The following is a 23,869-nucleotide window of genomic DNA, read 5'->3' as shown; positions in this document are numbered from 1 at the left end:
TTTGTCACTAGCCTAAAAAAAAGCTCGTGTCGATTTGTCAAAGGAAATATTCCAAAATTACGATCGCGGTGTTTCAAAACACATCTTTGACATCGTGACAGGTGATGAATCATGGATTAACTCGTACGAGCCCGAAAGTATACAGCAGTTAACTGTAAGGGTGTCTCAAAATAAGCCAAATCCAACAAAATTTGCTTGAACTTCCAAACAAATGATCGCTTGGTTTTTCGGAAAAACTGGACATGTCGCAAACGTACCCCTAGCACAACGCAGATCAGTCAATTCTGAGTGGTACACAACAATTTGTTTGCCAGTTGTCTTTCAAGAAATCAGGAAAACCAACCGCCGAAGACTGATCACTCTTCACCACGACAATGCGAGCTTTCAGACATCGCCTCTAACGGACGGACGGACATGGCTACTAGATCGTCTTAGATTTTTACGAATAGAATACGAATCTGATATACATTTTCAGGGCCAAGTCACCAAAACACCCCCCAAAAAGGTCATGTTCGCCGGCTATGAAAAAATGAGGCTCCAATGAAAGGTATTTGGGAGTAGACCATGAATTTGATATCAATATTCGGGACCAACTGTCTAGGTGACGTCCCACCATCATAACAACCCCCAAATAGGACAGTGGGCAGTCAAGACAGTGGAGCTCGATAATCATTGTTTTTAGGGCCCATACCCCAAACTGGACATATTTGCTGGCTTTTGCAATAAAGGATTTAAATGAATGGTATTTGAGATTAGAAAAGGAATTTGATATCCAATTTTGAGGCCAATGGGAATAGAGCACGTTGCTGATATATTTTCAGGGCTTAGTGTCTAGGGGACGACCCCACTCCCCAAAACACCCCTAAATTGGGCATATTTACCGACCATGACAATGTGGGGCTTAAATGAAAGGTATTGGTGGGTAGAGCAAGAATTGATACCCACTCTCGGGGCCAATTTTCTTTGGGAAAAGGGGTAGAGCACTTTTCCCAAAATACCCCACAAACAGCATTTTTTATTGAACATCGCAATATGGGGCTCAAATAAAAGTATTTGGTATACCCCAAAACAGGGTAAAAATTGTTCGACCATGCCAATATGTGGCTTAAATGAAAGGTATTTGAGATTAGAAAACGAATTTGATAAACAATTTTGGAGCCATGTGTTTGGGGGATGCCTCATCCTGTAAACTCCCCTTAAACTAATGACAATATGGGGTTTAAATAAATGGTATTTAAGAGAATAGCACAATGCTGATATTTTTTCAGGGCCAAGTGTCAGGGCCGAAAACATCCCTAAATCAGACATCATGAGAATATCGGGCAGAAATTAAGTCTTTTAAGAATGGAGTACACTTACATCCAAACTTAAATTCGTTGACCAATAAAGATCATATGGGATTCAGATAAAGGCACTTATATTGTTAAACCTTTAGTCAAGCGATATACTATTTTCGATTGTCGAAAATAAATATTCAAAGGAAAATTTTGCTCCATTTAAAGTAAAAGAAGGGTAGCCCGGGTAGGCCAGTATTTTATAAAGTTAAAATAGCCCATTTCTCTTAGGACAAAAGGCAAAAATACCATGAAACTGATTTTATAAAATTTTATTTGTTTAGACTCACTTTGATAATTAAAGTCCAAAGTGACTAAAAAACTTCTTATCATAACACTGTGCCGTTGCAAGTTGCCTGACCAATACGAATATGACTCTGAACTTCCCAATTCTTTTAATGACTTGAGAACGCTTCAATTTTGGAGCAAAACGGCAATCCAAGGGAATTCATTAAAAAACGTATAGCGAAATCCAATCATCAATCATGCATTCGCAAGAATTTTTTAAGAAATTCCAAAGGCCAAAGAAATTCCCTGGAAAGTTGATAATTTTTGTTATTAAATATTTGTTGATTTATTAACATTTTGATATCTGACAGACCGTTGCCAATTGACAACCAAGTGCCGGTGCAATGGGATATTATTGGACATTATTAGCTTTGGTTGAAAACTGATGATGATTGTGGTGGTGGTCGACATATACCACTATTTGTTGGCATAGTTTTTTTGTGTCGTGTAAGTGCTTTTTAATTTCACTTCATTGAATTCCAAATTAAAGCTGCACATTACATTCAATTCAATTGTGCAAAATCTGTTTTTCACTAGGATTACCTAGTTGTTGGACTGTTGTTAATCAGCACCTATGGCCATTTATAATTAGAAAACAATTAAATTTTTAAAACAATTGAATTTTCAAATAACATTTTTTGAGGGAAACATGCTGTCTCATAAATTGATTTAATTTTCTTTCATTCAACTAATGAAAGGTGAAAGATAGCAATCATTTTCATAGGAGAGGTAAGGAGCGCTGAATTGCAAGTATCCGCGAAATATTTAGGAAAACTTAAAAGAAATCAACAAATCATAAGATGAATGTAAGTCCAATAATGAGTGGATATGCATTTTTATACCTTCCACCATAGGATGGGGGTATACTAATTTCTTCATTCTGTTTGTAACTCCTCGAAATATTCGTCTAAGACCCCTTAAAGTATATATATTCTTGATCGTCATGATATGTTAAGTCGATCTAGCCATGTCCATCTGTCTGTCCATCCTTCCATCCAAACTTTCGAAAGAGTAAAGCTAGCCGCTTGAAATTTTGCACAAATACTTCTTATCGGTGTAGGTCGGTTGGGATTGTAAATGGACCACATCGGTCCATGTTTTGATATAGCTGCCATATAAGCCGTGTACTTATGCCAATCCTAGTTCCTTAGGATACCTCCATCCCAAGAGTATTTTTCTACCTATTAATTGTTAATGGGTTAAGTCTCAAAAAGAAATTCGCAAACAAAGTACACATTTGTATGGAATTTATGGTTAAAGCTTAATTTGTACAATACCCTATTGTAATTGATGTGATTCGACTCAGAAATAATTCCTGATTCAGGTACTATTCCAACTTTATCGTTACTAATATCGGGATATATGGCTGCTGTAATCAAATCTGGACCGACTTAAACAATATTGAGCAAGGATATCGAGGAAGTCAGTTATTAAAAATGCCTTTTACAGGATCGAGGCCCTAAATCATAAAATCGATCTATACAGCAGCTATATCTTTATATGGTGGTAGTTAAAAAAAACTATGAGAAAAATTGAAAAAGCCGTTTTATAAATGTAATCGTGTTGTTGATGTATTGAATATCGTGTGGTAGATTATTCCAAGGACGTATGTTCCTAATATAAAATTGTCGTTTAGAGATAAGACTCCGTCTTCTAAAAGGTATTAACTTTCTTCCTCTATCAGATTGGGCAAACCTCAGTCTCTCAAACAAATATCTGGGTTTCTTTTCCACAATAATCTTATGTAAAAATATTAATGATCTGATATTTAGAAGACTGTTGAAACTAAGTCCAAATAGAGAATCTACATATTGTGAAACATGCTGATTCTTTTTTTAAACCATACACATAACGGACTATGCTGTTAAAAGCTACATTAAATTTTCGAAGGCTCGAAGAATCACAATTCGAATAAAGGTCACAACCATATAACAAACCTGGAACTAGGAATGGAATGGGTGTAAAAGAGTGTGTGATCCATAAAGCACGAAGCTTTGCATAAGTCTGATCGGCCGCAATGTTAGCCCAGTCATAAACGCGATGAAGGTCCGCGTTAAGTTTACTTAAGCAGTCGTCTACATTGTTCACAAAGCCGCTTTGAAAAATCTGCACATCATCAGCATGCATCATAATCTGACAGTGTTCGCATATAATGAAAAAAGAAGTGGACCTATAATCGAGCCTTGGGGAAGCCCCTTACGTACGAACAAAGGGTTAGATAATATATTCCCTGCATACAGACTGCCGTCTATTGCTCAGATACGACGTAATCAGACTCGTGGCCGTTGATGTGAAGTTAAAAAAAATTCCATAGTTTCATGCACAAATTCAGGTGAACAACCGTGTCGAAAGCTTTGGAGTGATCCAAAAGAACCAAAAAGCCAATTTTGTTCTCATCAATGTCATTTCTGATCGATTCAGCCACTTCAATCAATGCAGTAATGCAACTATGATCAGAACGGAAGCCCGACTGTCTATCTGACAACAGGGACTCTTGGTGAAGTTATACCGACATCTGTCCATGAAGAATATTCTCGAAAATCTTAGAGAGATAGCATAAGATTGATATCGGCCGATAATCAACATTGGATTTGGGAATGGGGATAATCTTTGCATGCTTCCACGTAACACTCTGGAGCTCTAAATTGAATTAAATAGGTACGCAATTCTATTCTGAATAACAATTCCCAGGGAATTGTTAGTCAGAATAGGGCTGCGCGTGTCTGTCCGTCCGTCTGTTGTAATCACTCTAGAGCCTTCAAAAATGTAGATATTGAGCTGAAATTTGGCACAGATACGTCTTTTTGATGCATGATGGTTAAATTATTGAATGGGCCAAATCAGACCATATCTGGATATAGCTGCCATATAGACCGATCTCCCGATTAAGAGTCTGAAGGCCAAAAATGTTTGATTTTTTAACCGATTTTGCTGAAATTTGAAACAGTGGGTTAGTTTAAGCCCCCCGACTTCTGACGAAAATATGGTTCAGATCGGACCATAGTTAGATATAGCTGTCATATAGACCGATCTCCCGATTTTTTTTTTTTTTTTTTTTTTTTTTTTTGCGGGTCAGGATGGGAAAATGCTTTACGCATGTGACGAGTACGTCTCTCGCCTTATGCCGGGCTCCGTAGTCAACGGTACCGGCTAAAAACCCACCCTGTGACACCCCTGGGAGTTAATTCCACCTCGGAACCGCTTTCGCATTACTTCGAGGTGGACCCCATATCTGGTGATTATCCATTTCGTCTTCATTGTGTCTGCGTCCAGACCTCCGCATTTATACTCTACGCCGCTGCGTCCAGGTCAGCTTTCTTCCTGCGCAGTACTTGTTCGGCATATCTCTTCACCGCCTCCCACTTTCTCTCGTCCTCCAGCATTTTTTGGACTATTGTCTCAGGCGTAACGTCGCCAATCGCTGCTTCCAACTCGCTGCGTCTTTCAACCCAGCGCTCGCAGTGGAAAAAAGTGTGCTCCACATCGTTTTCAACTTCAACCTCCTCATAAATACACTTGCTTGAGGAGCAAACCGATCTCCCGATAAAGGGTCTGAAGGTCATAAAAGCTTTATTTTTTACCCGATTTCACTGAAATTTAAAACAGTTGGTTATTTTGAGCCTCCCTATATCTGACGTAAATATAGTTCAGATCGGACTATATACTAATATACTAATTTGCCATATAGACCGATGTCCCGATGAAGGTTCTGAAGGCCACAAAAGCTTTACTTTTTATCCGATTTCGCTGAAATTTGGCACAGTTGGTTATTTGAGCCTCCCGACATCTGACGTAAATATGGTTCAGATCGGACTATATTTAGATATAGCTGTCATATAGACCGATCTGCCGATGAAGGTTCTGAAGGCCATAAAAGCTTACTTTTCGTTCATACTTATTGCCTTTTCAAATATCTCCTATATAAATAAAAATCATTTCATTTACTTTGTTTATATAAAAAAACATTTATTCTACTATAGTTTATTTAAAAATATAATAAAATATATATAATAATAATAATAATAAAAATATGCTTTTGTTCATTTCTTTCTGGTATTAAAATTATTTTTGTTCTCTTTTCTTGCTAATTCAACTACTCTTTAACTTAACTTTGTGTGATTAACCATACAAACACTTCGAAGTAGTTGAATTCTGGTATATATAGATATGAAGAAAAAAAATAAATTTGTTCTTTAAAATTAAGGTACAACTTAAAAATATGTTAAGTTATTACGAAAAAACGGAATGTGGTAGTATTTTGTGTTTGTTTGTTTTTTTCTCAAAGTTCCATTAAATAAAAACAATTGGGGAAGTTAAAAAATAAAGTCAAATTTTTAAGGTTAAAAAAAAATTTTTTTTAAATAACAAAATAAGATTACGGAAAAAAGTATTTTAAAAATAATTTCATCATATTATTTGCTTTTTCTTCGTTTTCTTTTTTCATTAATATGTAAATGATTTGTTGCGGTTTTCGTTAAGTATAAAAAGGTTATACTATAGCATAAAATTTTCTTTATAAATTAACGGCAAGATTTTTATTTTGTTAACTTATGATTTGTTATTATCATTATTTTATTTATATATAGTGATGAGTTGGGAAATTTTTACAAATTTTTAAAGGGCATGTTGGAGTGGGTTTTTTTGTTTTTTGTAAGAAAAATTATTTAAAATAAAATTAAAACAATTTAAAAAAAAATTTTACAAAAAAAATTGGTGTAAAGAAAATTTTCTAAGAAAATGAGGAAGCCGTTGGGAATGATTCTAGTTAAGGATTTTTTTTTTTTTGTTTAAGGAAAATAATGGAAGTATTTTTGCTTAGCTAATTTAAAGATATTTTCTTTTTTATATACAAAAATGTGGTTTGTGAATTTTGTTTGTTTGTTCATATCATCACAATTAGGGGTTTTGTTTTTGTTCTTCTTCTCTTTTGTGTGGTTTTTGTAACATTTAATGCTTGGTGACATGCTTCTAAGAACTTTTTATTTTTTTATTCCTTTTTATTGCATTTCCTTCTTGTTATTGCTAAAAGTTTTCGTTTTTAGCTTCCTTTTTTTGTAAGTTTGCAATTGAACGATAAGTTTGTGTGTGTTTGTGAGTTTCTTGGGAAAAAAACTCAATTTTGAATTGAGATCTTATATATGTTGCAACAAAATTTCTTTTCTTTCTTTTTTTTTTTAGAGAACATGAAAAAGACAAAGTCAGTTTTGTAAGTAGTATGGTTTCTTAAAAGGAATTTTATTTTTTTTTTTGCTTGCTTGTTTTAAAACATATTATTATTGTATTTAAAGTAAAACCAAAAAAAAAAAAAAACACAGAAAAAAATTTTAAAAATTATTTAAGAAATAAAATAAACAAAAGTTTCGGAAAGACTTAAGATGTAACGCAGAAAAATCCAATGCAATCTTATCGTATTGAATCAAGAAAACATTTGTTAAAAAAAATCTTAAAATAAAAGTTCTTTTTTTAAAACAATAACAATTTTTTTTTTTCATTAAAAACTACTTTTTTTTGTTCATATATATAAATGTATATTCATATAAGATAAGAGTATTACTTGCAAGAAATCCCTAGGGCTTTAGAAAAGCCTTAAGCAGAACATTTTCTAATAAAGTCCTTGAATGTTGGTTTTTTTCCAAGCAGATTTCTGTCGTTTTCATTTTTTTTTTAGCTGTGGGGGTTTTTATCATTTCTCTTGATACTATTGGCACTTAAAGAATCGGTTAATACAATAATAAAAAATATATATATTTGTAATTACTATGAATAATTTTGTGGTTTTTCATCGTTTACTTGTATAAATTATTTATTTTAATTTTTGTTTTTTTATTACATTTAAATGTTGCTATTATTGTAATTAAATAAATTTTCTTTAATTTTTTTTCTCATTTTTTTTGAATTTAAGACATTATTTGTTTCGTTTATAAATATATATATTTTTTGTAATTTTTATCATTCAACTTAAAAACTATTTGCTGGTGTGGTGTTTTCTTGTAAAAAAAAATAATTTCCTTAAAAAAGAATAAAATTTAAAAATAAAATATTTATTGTAACCTTAAGATTTGTGCATAAGTATGTGGTTATTGTTGTTGTTGTTTGTCCATTTCGTTTCCATTCCTTTGCATTTATGGCTATATACATTCATTGTTTTTGTTCTTGTTGTATTTGTAGAGTTTATACTTTAAAATGTAGCATAAAATATAATAAATATTATTGAACTCTCGAACATCCTCCGTTGACTTTGGGGGGCGGGGGTTTTAAGGCTGGCATCCATATTCTCACCGACAATGCCATCAATGATTTTGCAATTCCGTTAACGTTATGTCGTATAATTCCTCCTCGATCTGCTGGACTTCTAATAAGAAAATGTCTTCATTGCAATAATACGAAATCATATCATCATCAATTTTCGCAGTAATCCTAAAAGCAAAGAACAAAGAAACAAAACCAAAAGGGCAAACATTAATGTAAAATTTTACGGAAGAATTTAATAATTGAAGAAAATCAAAAGAAAGGGATCTTTGTTTCAAACAAAAAAATGATTTTGTGGTGTAGTTTTGATGATTGATTCCTAGTTGGCAGTGTTTGTTTTCTGATAGGACGACATCATGCGTTTTTTACCCTTCATCTCGGCTAACTACAAAGCTTTTATTAGACCAAGGCCATGGGTTAGTAAGATTTTTGCTAAATTATTGCTTTTAGTTAATAGTTGTTATTGTTGTTGTTTTGGTTAATTCTGTTTGTTGTTGTTGGTTAAAAACACTTACCCCTTTTTATTTGTTCGATATATATTATTTATACTCGTTGTTGAGATTTTATATTTATTTTCAATCTGTAATTGAGAAGAATGAGAGAAAAACAAATATTGATGATGCTGTTTGTTGTTTTTTTGTTTTGAGTAGAATTTCTTCTATGATGTACTGTATTTGAAGGTGTATTTCAATTAAAAAAAAAAAATTTTTTTTTGGTACTACGATTCAAAAATATTTTTTAAACAAACAATTTTACAAAAACTCATAATTTTTTTAAATAATACTTTAAAACCAATTTTTCAATAAATACTTTTTTTAATGTCAGCCAATTATAAACTTGTGTCCTGATTTGAAGCTAAAAATACAAGGGTAATTTTAAACAGAAAACGAAATTTTATGGAATCATTCGTTAAAATTTGCAAAAAAGGTCATTGTTGATGTAGCCAAAGGTTCCCACAAAAGAACGCCTAATAAATCTTAATTTTGATCAAGGAAATACGCTTACACAAAAAAAAAAATCGTTAAAAGATGTTTTCAAATTTGCTTTCCATCCTTACGCTCAAAAGACTCAAATATTGGGCTGCCCAAAAAGTAATTGCGGATTTTTCATATAGTCGGCGTTGACAAATTTTTTCACAGCTTGTGACTCTGTAATTGCTTTCTTTCTTCTGTCAGTTATCAGCTGTTACTTTTAGCTTGCTTTAGAAAAAAAGTGTATAAAAGTATATTTGATTAAAGTTCATTCTAAGTTTTATTAAAAATACATTTACTTTCTTTTAAAAAATCCGCAATTACTTTTTGGGCAACCCATGTAATTTGTTTTGAATTTTTCCCGTATGTTGCAATGATATTCTTCTTGATTACAATAATTTTAGCATATTTCCAAACCTAACTCTAGATATTTTAAAAATAATTTAAATTATAATTGAAATTATTATAATTGAAATTAAAGTTTTTTTAAGTTTACAAAAAACATAATTTAAAAAAGCAGAAAGACCTACGAAACAAAAAAAAAAAAAAAATTGGTTTTCAAGTCCATCTTCCTTTGTGTGACCTTTTAGCTTTACGAAAGACTTAAGACACAAGCGTCATTTTAATCCAACTGCTTAAACAAGTGTTTGTTTCCTAAGTCTTTCCTAAAAACACAAACGCAATTCCAATAAACAAAGACTTAAGACACAAACTTTAATTTGATTGTACTCTCTGCTTACTCACAAAATGTCTCAAAGTCTCTCAATGCGCAAAAAAAGTTTCTTACTTATGTCTTTTAGTCAAATGAAGAACCACTTTGGTGGTGGTCAAGACTAAAAAGACTTAGGACACATACTTTAATTAGAGAATAACGGTGCATCAAGAAGAGATCAACAATAAGAAAGACTTACTCAAACAAGGTTTGTTTCTTAAGTCTTTTTAAGACACCAGTCCAACAAGGCTCTCGATGCTCATAAAAAGTTTTTTACTTAAGTCTTTTAGTCAAATGAAGAACCAAACTAAAAGACTTAAGACACAAACTTTAATTAGAGAATATGGGTGCACCAGGAAGAGATCAACAATAGGAAAGACTTACTCAAAAAAGGTTTGTTTCTTAAGTCTTTTTTGAGACACCAGCCCAACAAGGCTCTCAATGCACAAAAAATGTTTGTTACTTAAGTCTTTTAGACAAATAAAGAACCATATGTTGGTGGTCAAGACTAAAAAGACTTAGGACACAAACTTTAATTGGAGAATATAAGAGCATCAAGAAGAGATCAACATTAGGAAAGACTTACTCAAAAAAGGTTTGTTTCTTGAGTCTTTTTTAAGACACCAGCCCAACAAGGTTCTCTCTCTATGCTCAAAAAATGTTTGTTACTTAAGTCTTTTAGACAAATGAAGAACCATATGTTGGTGGTGAAAACCAAAAAGACTTAGGACACAAACTTTAATTAGAGAATATCGGTGCACCCACAAGTGGTCAATAATAAGAAAGACTTAACAAAAAAACAAGTAAGAGCGTGCTAAGTTTGGCCGGGCCGAATCTTATATACCCTCCACCATTGATCGCATTTGTCGAGTTCTATGCACGTTATCTCTTTTTAAACAAATATAGAATATTGAATAAGAACTGTTATGCTATTGGAGCTATATCAATTTATAGTCCGATTCGGACCATTAATGAATGCTGAACATTGTAGAAGTTATTGTGTAATATTTCAGGGGCTCAAGAAGCAAAATTGGGAGATAGGTTTATATGGCAGCTGTATCAAGCAACTGATCGATTCAGACTATATTAGACACGTATGTTGAAGGTCATGAGAGAAGCCGTTGAACAAAATTTTACCCTAATGGAATGAAAAATGCGCCCTCTAGAGGTTCAAGAAGTCAAGATCCCAGATCGGTTTATATGATAGCTATATCAGGTTATGAACTGATTTGCGCCATACTTCGCACAGTTATTGGAATTTGTAACAAAACACCTCATGCAAAAATCAATGCAAGACCCAATATAGGTTTATATGACAGCTATTCGGTTGCCCAAAAAGTAATTGCGGATTTTTCATATAGTCGGCGTTGACAAATTTTAAGCATTAATCGAATTGGATCGTCATGTAACTGAGCGTGAGATAGGAGAGAAGTTAAATATACCAAAATCAACCGTTCATTATCACATAAAAAGTCTTGGACTGGTGAAAAAGCTTGATATTTGGGTACCACATGTATTGAAAGAAATTCATTTAACAAACCGAATCAACGCTTGTGATACGCACCTTAAACGCAATGAATTCGATCCGTTTTTAAAAACGAATCATAACTGGAGATGAAAAATGGATTGTTTACAACAACGTTAGTCGAAAACGATCATGGTCCAAGCATGTTGAACCCGCTCAAACCACTTCAAAGGCTGATATCCACCAAAAGAAGGTTATGCTGTCTGTTTGGTGGGATTGGAAGGGTGTGGTATATTTTGAGCTGCTTCCAAGGAACTAAACGATTAATTCGGATGTTTACAGTCAACAATTGGACAAATTGAATACAGCCATCAAGGAGAAGCGACCAGAATTGGTCAGCCGTAAAGGTGTCATATATCACTAGGACAACGCTAGACCGCACACATCTTTGGTCACTCGCCAAAAACTGAGTGAGCTTGGCTGGGAACTTTTGATGCATCCACCATATAGCCCTGACCTTGCACCATCAGACTACCATTTATTTCGATCTTTGCAGAACTCCTTAAATGGTAAAACTTTCGTCAATGATGAGGCTATAAAATCGCACTTGGTTCAGTTTTTTGCAGATAAAGGCCAGAAGTTCTATGAGCGTGGAATACTAAATTTGCCAGGAAGATGGCAAAAGGTTATCGAACAAAATGGCAATTATATATTTGATTAAAGTTCATTCCAAGTTTTATTAAAAATGCATTTACTTTCTTTTAAAAAATCCGCAATTACTTTTTGGGCAACCCAAAGCAATCCACATATAAACTAGGCAAAGTGATGTAAATCCAATGATCGATCCGATCATACTTATCGCCTTGTTACTTGCTTAACCTTTCAATGCGATTTCGTATTCGGCTTGAAAGAATATGTTTTTCCTTACTTTCACAGAAAGTTATGGAGTTAAGAAGAAAGAAGTTTAGTTGGTTTAAAAACTATGGAGGTCACGGTATTGCAGAGGGTAGCATGTTTATGACGTTGAACGCCTGGGTTCGAATACTAGCGTGATCATCACAAAAATTGTTCAACGTTGGTTATCTCTTCGTATTGGTGGCGAAATTTGTGAGGTACTAAGTCATGTAAAAACTTCTTGCCAAAGAGGTGTTACACTGCATCGTCCGGACTTGTTAGAAGTTTGCCCAAATAGCTTAATGAAATGTTTATGGGCAAATTTGCATTTGCAAAAACTGTGTCTGAACGTTTTTTTGGAAATTTGGTAGCTGATTTTGTTAAAAACCATGTTTTTCTTAAGTCTTTTGTTTATTTTTACCACAATTTTGTATTTTTTATTAAATTTTTTCGATTACATCATTCTTGTAATATAAAATTAAAACTCAAACCCTTGTTTTTTATAGTGTTGTGAAATAGTGTAGGCGAGATTGGATTTGTGCTTCAGTGTTCTATATGATCAATATGAGCAACTACAATAATGTCAATGGAATGGATGAAAATTTGCCAATTCACTGAAGTTGGATGAAAAAGATCTGCAAATGATGGATTTTCTAACAAATTCCAAAACTTTTGCTAAAAACACAAAAATATTTAGATTAAATCATAATTTTTTTATGGAACGAAGAATGGGCATAACATTTTAATAACATGTATTACTCGGAACCAAGTGCTGTGACTAATTCACCACAATGTTGTTGGTAATATAACAAGGTGTTAGACATAATACGTACAGAGAGCAATGTGGTATTAAGTTGTTGTTGGGAGGTATTGTCACAACCAACTATACTCACACACACACACACACACAAACACCTATTGATATGAATGCAAAACCACCAGGTTTACCGATTTCAAAAAAAAAAAAAAACACTGCAATAGTGTTGAAGTGTAAGTGTTAATGTGTATGTGTGTGTGTGTGTATGTGGGTATTTAATTGCCTTTGATTTGATTGGTGTGGGGATGTGTTTGAAGTTTACATTTGAATATGACAACGCCAAGAACTCGTGAATTTTTCGAATTACCTCAGAGCTTGAGTTGCTGCCATTGCCTATGTTGGTGCTACACTTGCTGTGGCGTTTTTTTGTTTTTTTCTTTTTATGGTTGTTGTTGTTGTTGCACAGAAATTAATTAATATATATTAATTATAAGAAAAACACTTACAATTATGAGCCAGTAGTTTGTTGTCTTTTTTTTTTAGGTGTTTAAGTTGGCTTGAAATGCAGTTAAGTGCCTTAATAGAGTAGTTGACTGTTTGGGTTTCAGTTTTTATAGAGGTGTAGTTGCTTGGGGTGTGTGTGCGTGTTTTGGCTCTATAAACCGTTATGTGGTGTTGGTGATGGTGTGGTGGTGTTTTGAAATGTTTTTGATGGGTGATTTGAAACAATTAAAATACCTGATCTTATAATGATTTTTTTATAGTTTTTTTTTTTTTTTTTGGTTTTGATTAATTTGGTTAAACTATTAATTGATTAACAAACAAACAAACGATTAACTAACTAAGTATGAGACCCTGTGATTGTTTTAATGACTTATTTTGATTCGTACATTTTGGTTCGACGAATTTGAAAAAGTAATAATTATTCCTTTTTTTTCGTTGTGCAGGGGGGGACCAATTGTAAATTGAACTAAACCAAAATGAACAAACGCTTGGTAAATCTTTTTATTGGTTAATATTGTTGTATAGTTGTTGTTGTAGTTTATTGGTGCTATAGGTGGTGGTTGTTGGTAACAAACCCCTTTGATTTGGTTGGTTTTTTTGTTTTTGGCTGGATTAATATTAGACAATTTTTTTTTTATTAATTGGCGATGACATTTTTGTTTTGGTTTTTTTTTAAGTTATGAGTTTTTGTGTTTTTTTTTTGTTGTTGTTTCGATTTTTTTGGGTTTTGCCAAACAATTAATGAAATTGTAGTAGTGGAGAGGGGGATAAGTGAGCAGGGCACAGAGGGAGACCATAATGAAAAGAAGAAATATAGGGGAGACCTTGCTAGGCTTAACTTACCGCATTCAGCAGGCCTATGGTGGAGGGTGGCACTACATGCAGGGGGGTATAGACATCTTCATTTTCTTGTCTCACATACAGCATGACTCGTTCGCTGGTGGGTGGGGTCATGCGGCCGCGCTTCATCGGGGGGCCAAACTCACTCATGGCCAAACTTTGATCCAAAATGTGATCCTTTTTGTCACTGAGTAAGTTATAAACAAAAGAAAAAAAAATATTTTTTTTTTTTTAATTTTTTTTTAAATGTTTGTCATTTGTTGCCTTTTTTTTTGGATCATTGGTTGACTTTTACAATATACTCACGTCTGCATGTCTGGTGGAAAATGATTGTGAAATTTCAATGTTGGCGTAGCGACCTTTTGTCCATGCAGTAGAAACGGTGAGGCACCTTTTAAATCAGCCGCCCCATCAGTCTCATGGCCATAGAAGCCCTGCGAAGAATTACCAAACGTATTGTTATTGTTTTGATTGTGATAGACATCATTGTATTGTGTGGTTAAAGTTGTTAATTGATGCGGAGAAGTTGCATTGGTAGTGTTATGATTTGTTGGTGGTATTATTACAGATGTTGCAGTCGATAAACTGCTATGATGCAATTGGTTTCTTACCTTCTCCAAATCGTCGGCTGGTGAAAACAATACCGGCGGCTTGGTAAGATCTTGCATGCTATAAAACTCTGAACGATCGGTAACCGGATGATATAGTTCATCCAATTTTTTGCGTCCGGTTGCGGTCATTTTACGTTTAGCAGAACGTCGCTCTTCATCGCGTGTCTTGCGCTCAGCACCCTAAAAAAGAGGAAGGGGAAAAAATGAGAAAAACAATTAAAAATAGCAAAGTCATATATTTTCAGAAATTGTGTCTTAAGTCTTTTGATTCTCTTTCTCTTACAGTTATTTTGAACATTGAGTGTTCGTGTGTCTTAAGTCGTTTGTTTCTATTACTTCTCAGACACCTTTAATGTTTGTGTCTTAAGTCTTTCGATTTACTTACTAAGTCTCAAGTCTGTGCATATAAAGAGTTTGTGTGGTAAGTCTTTTGATCATCCTATATGGAAAGCATGATCAAAAGACTTAGCACACAAACTCTTTGCATCCAAAGACTTTAGACGCAACTGTATTTTTCTCTTTTCTATTTTCAGAGATTGTGTCTTAAGTCTTTTGATTCTCTTTCTCTTAAAGCTATTTTGACCATTGAGTGTTTGTGTCTTAAGTCGTTTGATTCCATTACTTCTCAGACACTTTCAATGTTTGTGTCTTAAGTCTTTTGATTTACTAACATTACACCAACGAAAGGTAAAGAGCATAGAAAATCTATCATATTATTGGCCTAAGGCTTGGATATAATGTGTTAGTGTTCTCGTTACTAGTTTATAGGTACCCTGGGTTACATATAGGTTAACTTTAACCAAATTGTGTTATTAGTAGAATTCCATCTCTAGATTCAATCTAAGACGATCTAGACATGTCCGTCCGTCTGTCTGTTGAAATCACGCTACAGTCCTCAAAAATAGAGATATTGAGCTGAAACTTTGCACAGAATCTTTTTTTGTCCTTAAGTAGGTTAAGTTCGAAGATGGGCTATATCGGACTATATCTTGATATAGCCCCCATATAGACCGATCCGTCGATTTAGGGTCTAAGGCCAATAAAAGCCACATTTATTATCCGATTTTGCTGAAATTTGGGACAGGGCGTTGTGTTAGGTCCTTCAACATCCTTTTTCAATTTGGCGCAGATCGGTCCAGATTTGGGTATAGCTGCCATATAGACCGATTCTCTGATTTAAGGTCTCAGGCCCATAAAAACCACATTTATTATCCGATTTTGCTGAAATTTGGGGCAGTGAGTTGTTTTTGGCCCTTCGACATCCTTCGTCAATTTGGCTCAGATTGGTCCAGATTTGGATATAGCTGCCATATAGACCGATCCAACGATTTAGCGTTTTAGGGCCATAAAAGCTACATTTATTATCCGATTTTGCTGAAATTTGAGACAGTGAGTTGTGTTAGGCCCTTCGACATTCTTCGTCAATTTGGCTCAGATCGGTCCAGACTTGGATATAGCTGCCATATAGACCGATTCTCCGATTTAGGGTTTTAGGCCCATAAAAGCCACATTTAGTATCCGATTCTGCTGAATTTTGGGACAGTGAGTTGTGTTAGGCCCTTCAACTTTCTTCGTCAATTTGGTCCAGATCGGTTCAGATTTGGATATAGCTACCATATAGACCGATCCGCCGATTTAGGGTCTTAGGCCCATAAAAGCTACATTTATTATCCGATTTTGCTGAAATTTGGGATAGTGAGTTGTCTTAGGCCCTTCAACATCCTTTGTCAATTTGGCCCAGATCGGTTCAGATCTGGATATAGCTACCATATAGACCGATCCTCCGATTTAGGGTTTGTTTATTAAGAGTTTGTATGTTAAGTCTATTGATTCTCAATTTTCTTGAGAACCATTGGGTTTTTAGAATTACATCTAAAGTCATTCGTTTCGCTTACTTCTTAGTCACTGATGGTTAGTAAAAGTTTAGATCTTTCGATTTTGGATACTCTTGGATGTTGAGAGTTTGTGCTTTAAGTCTTTTGATCCCTTAACATCTTGGGCATCTTGATTTGTGCAAAGTTCGTGTCTTAAGTCTTTTGATTCTGTTGTTTCTTAGACACCTTTGGTTATTAAGAGTTGATTTTCTTACTTCTTATGTATATTTAGATATTGAGAAGGTTACCCCAAGTTCAATTAAACTTTCATGGTTAAAACTTTTTAGCTAAAGATTTAGGTTGTAAGTCTTGTATCACACCCATTTGGCTTTTTGATGTATTTAAAAGTTTCAACTACAAGAATTTTATAGCAAAGCTATTCGACTTTCATGTAGTTTTGCTTTGCTTTCGCTTAGCTTTTCTTCCGTGTATGGTGTCATAATCTACAAGAGTTTTTTGTTTTTTTTTTTCAACATAACCATGGTTAAATCACTGTCCATCAGGCCATGTCATATACTGACATGCTAGCTGTAGGTTGAATGTCATCAGCAGTAGGAACAGGAGCCAAAAGCATCAAAAGGCAAGAGTCACATCAGCAGGAGAAGTATCAAACCCCAGCAGTTACAATTAAAGTTTCATTTTCTTTGTTTTACCCCCTCCCCATACGCCATTTTCATTAACCCTATCTTCCTACCTACAACAATGATGATGAGGCTGTTGATGATGATACAGCTCTGGGCAAATCCTTTATCTTCTCATTCGTTTCAGAACAGTTGTCAGACGTATGGCACAAGTTTTATCAAGCGGAAATGCAATGCACAAGTGGAAGTTTCCAAACAAACCCACAGAGGTGGAATGGTTTGTGGACTATTTCGAAAGACTGCGAGTAGCACACCACACAGCTGTGGATGTTCCAATGGGCATTACAATTAACTGCAATTACAGTGATATAGCCTGCAAGAATTGTTGGTGGTGGCTGAAGAAGACGCCTTTAAACAGAGCAATCTAATCCATCTGCATAACGCCATAATAAATCTTCAAAGGAAGAAATATCTTGTGATGTTTATTAGCCTCCACACTGCTTTGCAAGTGCAAAAGGAATAGAAACCGAAAAACGAAAGCATACAAAGAAAGATGGAAGAAAAACACATCCATGACATGCCAACAATTATTATTTGTTTCCCAGTTTGAGTTTATCTACCCCAAAGGGGGAATGATTTTTGCTCTGTATTCTGCTAAGGTGGCGGCATTTACGTGTTAAGGTTATCATTAAAAATTTCGCAATGCTTTGGGAGTTGAGTTAAACTATGGCCAGCAAATCCAAATCATAATTTTCTATTTGCCTGTTTCATATGCAGGCAGGCAAGCGGCACTAACAGCAGCTGGTGGTAATGGCTATTACAGATTTAAGATAGCCTGGCAGCAGAGTTGGGCGGAAAAAGGGGGAAGATAAACACCAACGCTGAGAATGATACGCTGTAAACTTTAAAGGCGATTACGAAAAGAATTGCTAATGAAGCGTTTAAAAATCCATAATGCCATAGAGAATTTCCTTTAAACAAGTGTGAATTTTATATGGCATAGAAATGCTATAAATTTCCAAAACCCTCTTTCGGAAAGCCTCTGATTGCCTTGTGGTGGTGTTGGAGGGGGACTTCCGTCGGCCAGTTGATGTATAGCCCCATTTAAAAGTAAGGCAGGCAAAAAACAAATACTCACACACACACACACAAATCTTTTGATTCTAACATATGGGGCTAACGGTATAACGATAAATGCTAATGCCATGGCACTCCAATACAAGTACTATCTAGGTGATCATGGAAAAATCACACACACACACACACACAGGAAAATTTCCTACAAAAATATGCAACGGAAGCTTTGTTTCTCCAAAGCCATACATCCTGCCTTTGTCTGATATGGCGATTTTTTTTCTGCCATGCTTGTCTGTCCTGCAGCATTTGTATTGGCAAACGTTACGGAGTCAACATAAGCGTGAGTGTATTGATGTTGAATTGCCTTAACTTATTTTTTTGAATTTATAGCTTCATGCAATCGAGAGCGATCGAGAGCAGTAAATGATCTGACACGCATCTTTTTTGTGTTTGTTGCCAATATACATTGAACTGAACGAAACTGTATGCAAGTGAACAACAATACGTTTTTGCTTTTCTACGCTTGTTGGCGGTTTGCCTTACTGCGGCATTGGGTGAAAGATTTAATATCATCTGGTAGTTGGCCACATACACATGTCTGTATGGATTTTCGTTTCTTGTTGTTGTTATTTTTCAAAGTGTTAGACTATCTAAAGCCATAAATTTCGAGATGTTCAAAGGAAGGAGAAAAAGAAAAACGAAAACTAACATTGAAATAGATCTTATATGTTTATGTTCAGGAGGTTTAAGCATAATACATCTATGGGGGACCATATCGCTTTTAAATCTTTTTTGGCATACGCTTTCCTTTATTTTAAGACTTTTTGCTTTTTAGCTTCAAGGTTTTGTTTTTTCTATTTTTGTTAAGAAGGAAAATGTTTTATTGGACATATGAAGACAATTTGAAGGATAAATGATTACAATCAATATATGGAAAAAGAGTTTTAAAGAATTTCGAAAAAAAAAGAAAAAAATGATCCAGTGACTATTTTGTTGTTATGGAGTGGAATTTAAGAACTGGCATACTCTTTGTGGAGTATATCAAAATGTAAGACTTTCGATTCAATTTGTTTGTATGTCTTTTATATTTTCTTTTATAATTTTGAAATGAAAAATTTCAGCAAAATCATGAAATAAATGAAAAATTAATGGGTGAAAGGGCATCAATTGGGAGATTGGACTGAATGGGGGCTGTATCAAAATATGGTCAAATATAAACAATACTCTGCACGAATGTGGAGAGGCCTAAATGTGCTGAATTTCATGGGAATCGGATAATAAATATGCCCGTAATAAGGTTAAAACCTTAAATTGGGAGACTGGGCTTAAGGACAGCAACAGCCAAACTTGGTCTGTTCTAAACCATACTGGGCATGGATATTGAAGGGCCAAATGCAACTGTCCATACCAAATTTCAGTGAAATCGGGTAATAAATGCCTGTCCTATGGGCTACAGACCTTAAATCGGCAGTTCGGTCTATATGGGGCTGTACCAAAATATAGTCTGATTTAGCCTTTCTTCAAACTCAACCTACCTACAGTAAACAAAAGTTACCTGTGCAAAGTTTCAGCTCAATATCTTCATTGTTAAAGACTGTAGCATGATTTCAAAAAATGTGTAATGAAACAATGTTTGTCCTAATTTTAAAGATTCGAGCCGAAGATTGGCAAACTTTATTTAAAGATGGTAAATTTTTTGAACTTTTTGACATGGCAAACTGTGGGCCACTGTTAAGTCACTCTCGAACCCCGGTAGACGGGATGACAGGACCTCAGTTACTTTTGGCGAGATAACCTGACTAATCCGAAGAGATGCGACAGGTTGTTCAACCGTCAATTTATTGTGCATTCCGAGAGAGACAGGGCAAGGAGGAGAGCCATTCGACGTATTCGTGGTCTCCGAGCCGATGAACAGCCATCACAATTTACCGTGGGCGAAGTTATGAATGTCAAATCGTGGCGCCAAATCTTCTAAGGCGTCGAAGGCCCCGACGGAATCTCTACATTGATGTTGAAGAATCGGGATTCACCTGGAGTTGAGTACCTTACCACTGCCCTCAACCTGTCATTGAACACTCTTATAGTTCCCGATGTCTGGAAAATGGGCAGAGTGATCCCGCTACTGAAGCCTGGAAAAGACACGAGTTTGTACAGACCGATCTCCCTTCTCTCACCAGTGGCAAAGATGCTTGAGGCATTACTCCTCCCGAGCCTCGTTGGAGCATCAACATGGATTTCGGAGACTGCACAGCACCATAACAGCTTTGCATGCCATCACCACACACATTTGCCGTGGCTTCAATCAATCCAGGCCATGTGATAGGACGGTCCTCGTGGCACTGGATCTATCGAAGGCATTCGACACCATGCTCAGCCATGCCAAATTATTTGAGGACATCGCCAACACGTCCCTCCAGTCAGGCCTGAAACGATGGGTCGCGAATTATCTGTGTAGTCGCCAGTAATTTGTGGAATTTAGGCATAAGAAGTCGAAACACCGTAGAGTGAAACAGGGAGTTCCCCAAGGAGGGGGGTGATATCTCCGGCACTGTTTAACCTACCTACCTATCCTCCATTCCATCCCCTCCAGACGGCATAGAGATCGTATCATATGCGGACGATTGTACGATCATGGCATCAGGCCCCCCACTCATTGATGGTATCTGCGATAGGTTGAACGTCTACCTCAACGAGTTTGCCTCAAGCGGCATATCAAGCGATGCAGATCCCTGTGGACGCACCCCATCTTAGTCGCAAGCAGACGAAAGATAGAACACAATAAACTGCTACAACAACAACAACAACCTACATTATTATTAAGTATCTGTGCAAAATTTCAAGTGGGTAGCTTTATGCGTTCGACCGCTATAGTGATTTTGACAGACGGACGGACGGACAAACATGGCTAGATCGAATCAGAATGTCAAAGGTATCCAGAGTATATATACTTTATGGGGTCACAGATCAATATTTCGAGGTTTTAAAAACGGTATGACTATATTAGTATACCCCCCATCTTATGGTGGTGGGTATAAAATTAATAATGATAACAAAAAAAATGTAAACCGAAAACGAAAGACTTAAGACACAAGCACCTTATTCGTGTTCAAAGCAATTAGGGGCACATTTTTTTCCACTTGTGCTCAATGGGTTGGCAACGAAATATGAGTGTGCTCAGAAAAAATAGGAAAAAGCGTGCTAAGTTTGCCCGAGCCGAATCGAATAAACCTTTCACCATGGATCACCCTTCACCATATGTCAAGTTCTTCGCACGGTATCTCTTTCAGGGCAAACAAATGGATAAGAATTGCTATGCTATTGGAGCTATAACAGATTTTTGACCGGTTCGGACCATATATGATTTGGATTTTGGAGGCCATAGAAGAAGTCGTTGTGCAGAATTTCAGTCATATCGGATAAGAGTTGCGTCCTATACGGGCTCAGGAAATAAAATCGAGATATCGGTTTATATGGGAGCTACATCAGGGCCCATTGCCACCATGCTTGGCATTGTTATTGGAAGACAAAATGAAACACTTCAAACTAAATTTCACCCAAATGGCATAATAAATGCGCCCTCTAGCGCCTTAAGAAGTCAATATCCGGGATCGGTTTATATGGGAGCCATTTTGACCATACTTAGCTCAGTTGCTGGAAGACATAACTAGACACTGCAGGCAAAATTTTCTGAAAAATCGAATAAGAAGAGCCCTCAAGAAGTCAAGATGCAGGATAGGTTTATAGGGCAGCTTATATCAAAAAATTTACCGATACAGCCCATTTACAATCCCAAAGGACTTATTCCAATGGGAAGTATTTTTGCGAAATTTTAAGCGCCTGACTTTATTAATTCGAAAGATAGCATGCTGGAGGTTATAAAAAAATTAGAATTATATGAACCTCAGGAAATTATTGATATTCTCAAAAAAATTTGTTTTTTGTTATGGTTGCCCAAAAAGTAATTGCGGATTTTTTAAAAGAAAGTCAATGTATTTTTAATAAAACTTAGAATGAACTTTTAGTCAAATATACTTTTTTTACACTTTTTTCTAAAGCAAGCTAAAAGTAACAGCTGATAACTGACAGAAGAAAGAATGCAATTACAGAGTCACAAGCTGTGAAAAAATTTGTCAACGCCGACTATATGAAAAATCCGCAATTACTTTTTGGGCAACCCAATAAAATGTGTTACAACTATTATTCAATAATTGACAAACTTTTTTTAAAGACTCATAGATTTGAGTCTTTAAAAAAAAATTCACCTCACAGCACTGCCCCATCGTAGTAATAACAAAATGACCCCATTGACTTTGGTAACATTAACAACAAAAATAAACCACTACAAATTTTGCTATAAAAAATACTGCTTTTTAAGTCGTACACCTGTAGGTGAGCTTACACAAATGTTTATGCATATGCTTGTTATAATAAGTTGCAAGAGTATTTTAGTTTTCTGAAGCTAATTTTGTTTTTTTTCCACTTCATACTCAAATTAAGCCGCCAAGAGGTCTATCACCTTTTAAGATTTGCGTAATTATTATGAGCCATCAGCCAGCCAGCCAGCTAGCCAGCTAGCCAACCAGCATCAGCATGGGTTTTAACAATAAGCACCGATTATTACCATGGTAATTCCATGGATAATGGTGGTGGCTTGCAGCGGAGGGTGTGTAGGTTATGAGGAAAACACTTGGGTTCACCAACTACCTCCACAATAGCAACAGCAACAACAACAACAACAACAACGTTGCAATATGCTCATAATCATTGCCATCGTCAAATCTTTGAAAATAATGTTAAACTTGTTAGATGTCAGTTTAAAGTCTAGGCAAATTATTTTTCCTAATGGAAAAAATGCATGGCTATGGCAAAAGGCATTAAATTGAAATGGAGGGACTATTTGGCACAATATATGAAGTTTTTTTCTGGTCAAAAGTAGAAAAATCACAGAGACAATTAACAATAATCTAGAGTTTGGGAGGCAGAGCTTAATGAGGAAATAATTCAAGGATGTCTGAGTGAAAAATTAGTTATAAAGGAAATAAGTAAAAAAGGCAATAAGTTTGGAAGGGTTGAACTATGCATAGCCAAAAACAGACGCCGAGGGATCTAAGACAACTCTCTGTTCTGAATTTCAGCGAAATTGGTTAATAAACGGAACTTATGTTTGTTCAAAGCCGTAAATCGGAAGAGCGGCATATATGGGGGCCACATCAAAATATGGGCCGATATGCACCATCTTCGGGAAGGATGTGTAGGGATCTAATACAAGTCACTGAATCAAATTTCAGCGGGAATCGGGAGAAAAATACGCTATTTATGGTTTAAAAACCTTCAATCGGAAGATCGGTCCATAATTGGCATGGACGTTGAGGGGTCTGACACAACTCGCTGAGCTGAAATTCAGAAAAATCGAAGTGTATATTCCCAAAGAACTGAAATCGCGATATCGGTATATTGGGTGGCCCAAAAAGTAATTGCGGATTTTTTAAAAAAAAATAAATGTATTTTTAATAAAACTTAGAATGAACTTTAATCAAATATACTTTTTTACACTTTTTTTCTAAAGCAAGCTAAAAGTAACAGCTGATAACCGACAGAAGAAAGAATGCAATTACAGAGTCACAAGCTGTGAAAAAATTTGTCAACGCCGACTATATGAAAAATCCGCAATTACTTTTTGGGCAACCCAATATTTCGGTATATTTAATCCGG

The 23,869-nt window shown here is 35.3% G+C and overlaps 1 protein-coding gene across 7 annotated transcripts in view; it reads right to left on the bottom strand.

Annotated features, from left to right (window-relative positions):
- Window positions 1-6,566: 6,566 nt before the first annotated feature.
- LOC106094415 (protein grainyhead) overlaps window positions 6,567-23,869 on the bottom strand; it is a 467,628-nt gene continuing 450,325 nt past the window's right edge. For 6 of the 7 annotated variants that reach the window (XM_059370613.1, XM_059370612.1, XM_013261660.2 and 3 more), the window contains 5 exons: window positions 14,626-14,805; window positions 14,321-14,448; window positions 14,018-14,201; window positions 8,387-8,451; window positions 6,567-8,039 (listed from right to left, as the gene is read on the bottom strand). In XM_059370613.1, the coding sequence (XP_059226596.1) occupies window positions 7,913-8,039; window positions 8,387-8,451; window positions 14,018-14,201; window positions 14,321-14,448; window positions 14,626-14,805 (684 nt within the window). In that variant the 3' untranslated portion in view covers window positions 6,567-7,912. The remainder of the gene's footprint in view (window positions 8,040-8,386; window positions 8,452-14,017; window positions 14,202-14,320; window positions 14,449-14,625; window positions 14,806-23,869) is intronic. The other variant, XM_013261638.2, reaches the window with a different exon arrangement.

This window comes from Stomoxys calcitrans, chromosome 5 (genome assembly GCF_963082655.1).
Source record: "Stomoxys calcitrans chromosome 5, idStoCalc2.1, whole genome shotgun sequence".
Taxonomy (NCBI): Eukaryota; Metazoa; Arthropoda; class Insecta; order Diptera; family Muscidae; genus Stomoxys; species Stomoxys calcitrans.
Note: the sequence above shows the minus strand (reverse complement) of the source record. Positions and strands in the feature narration are given on the sequence as shown.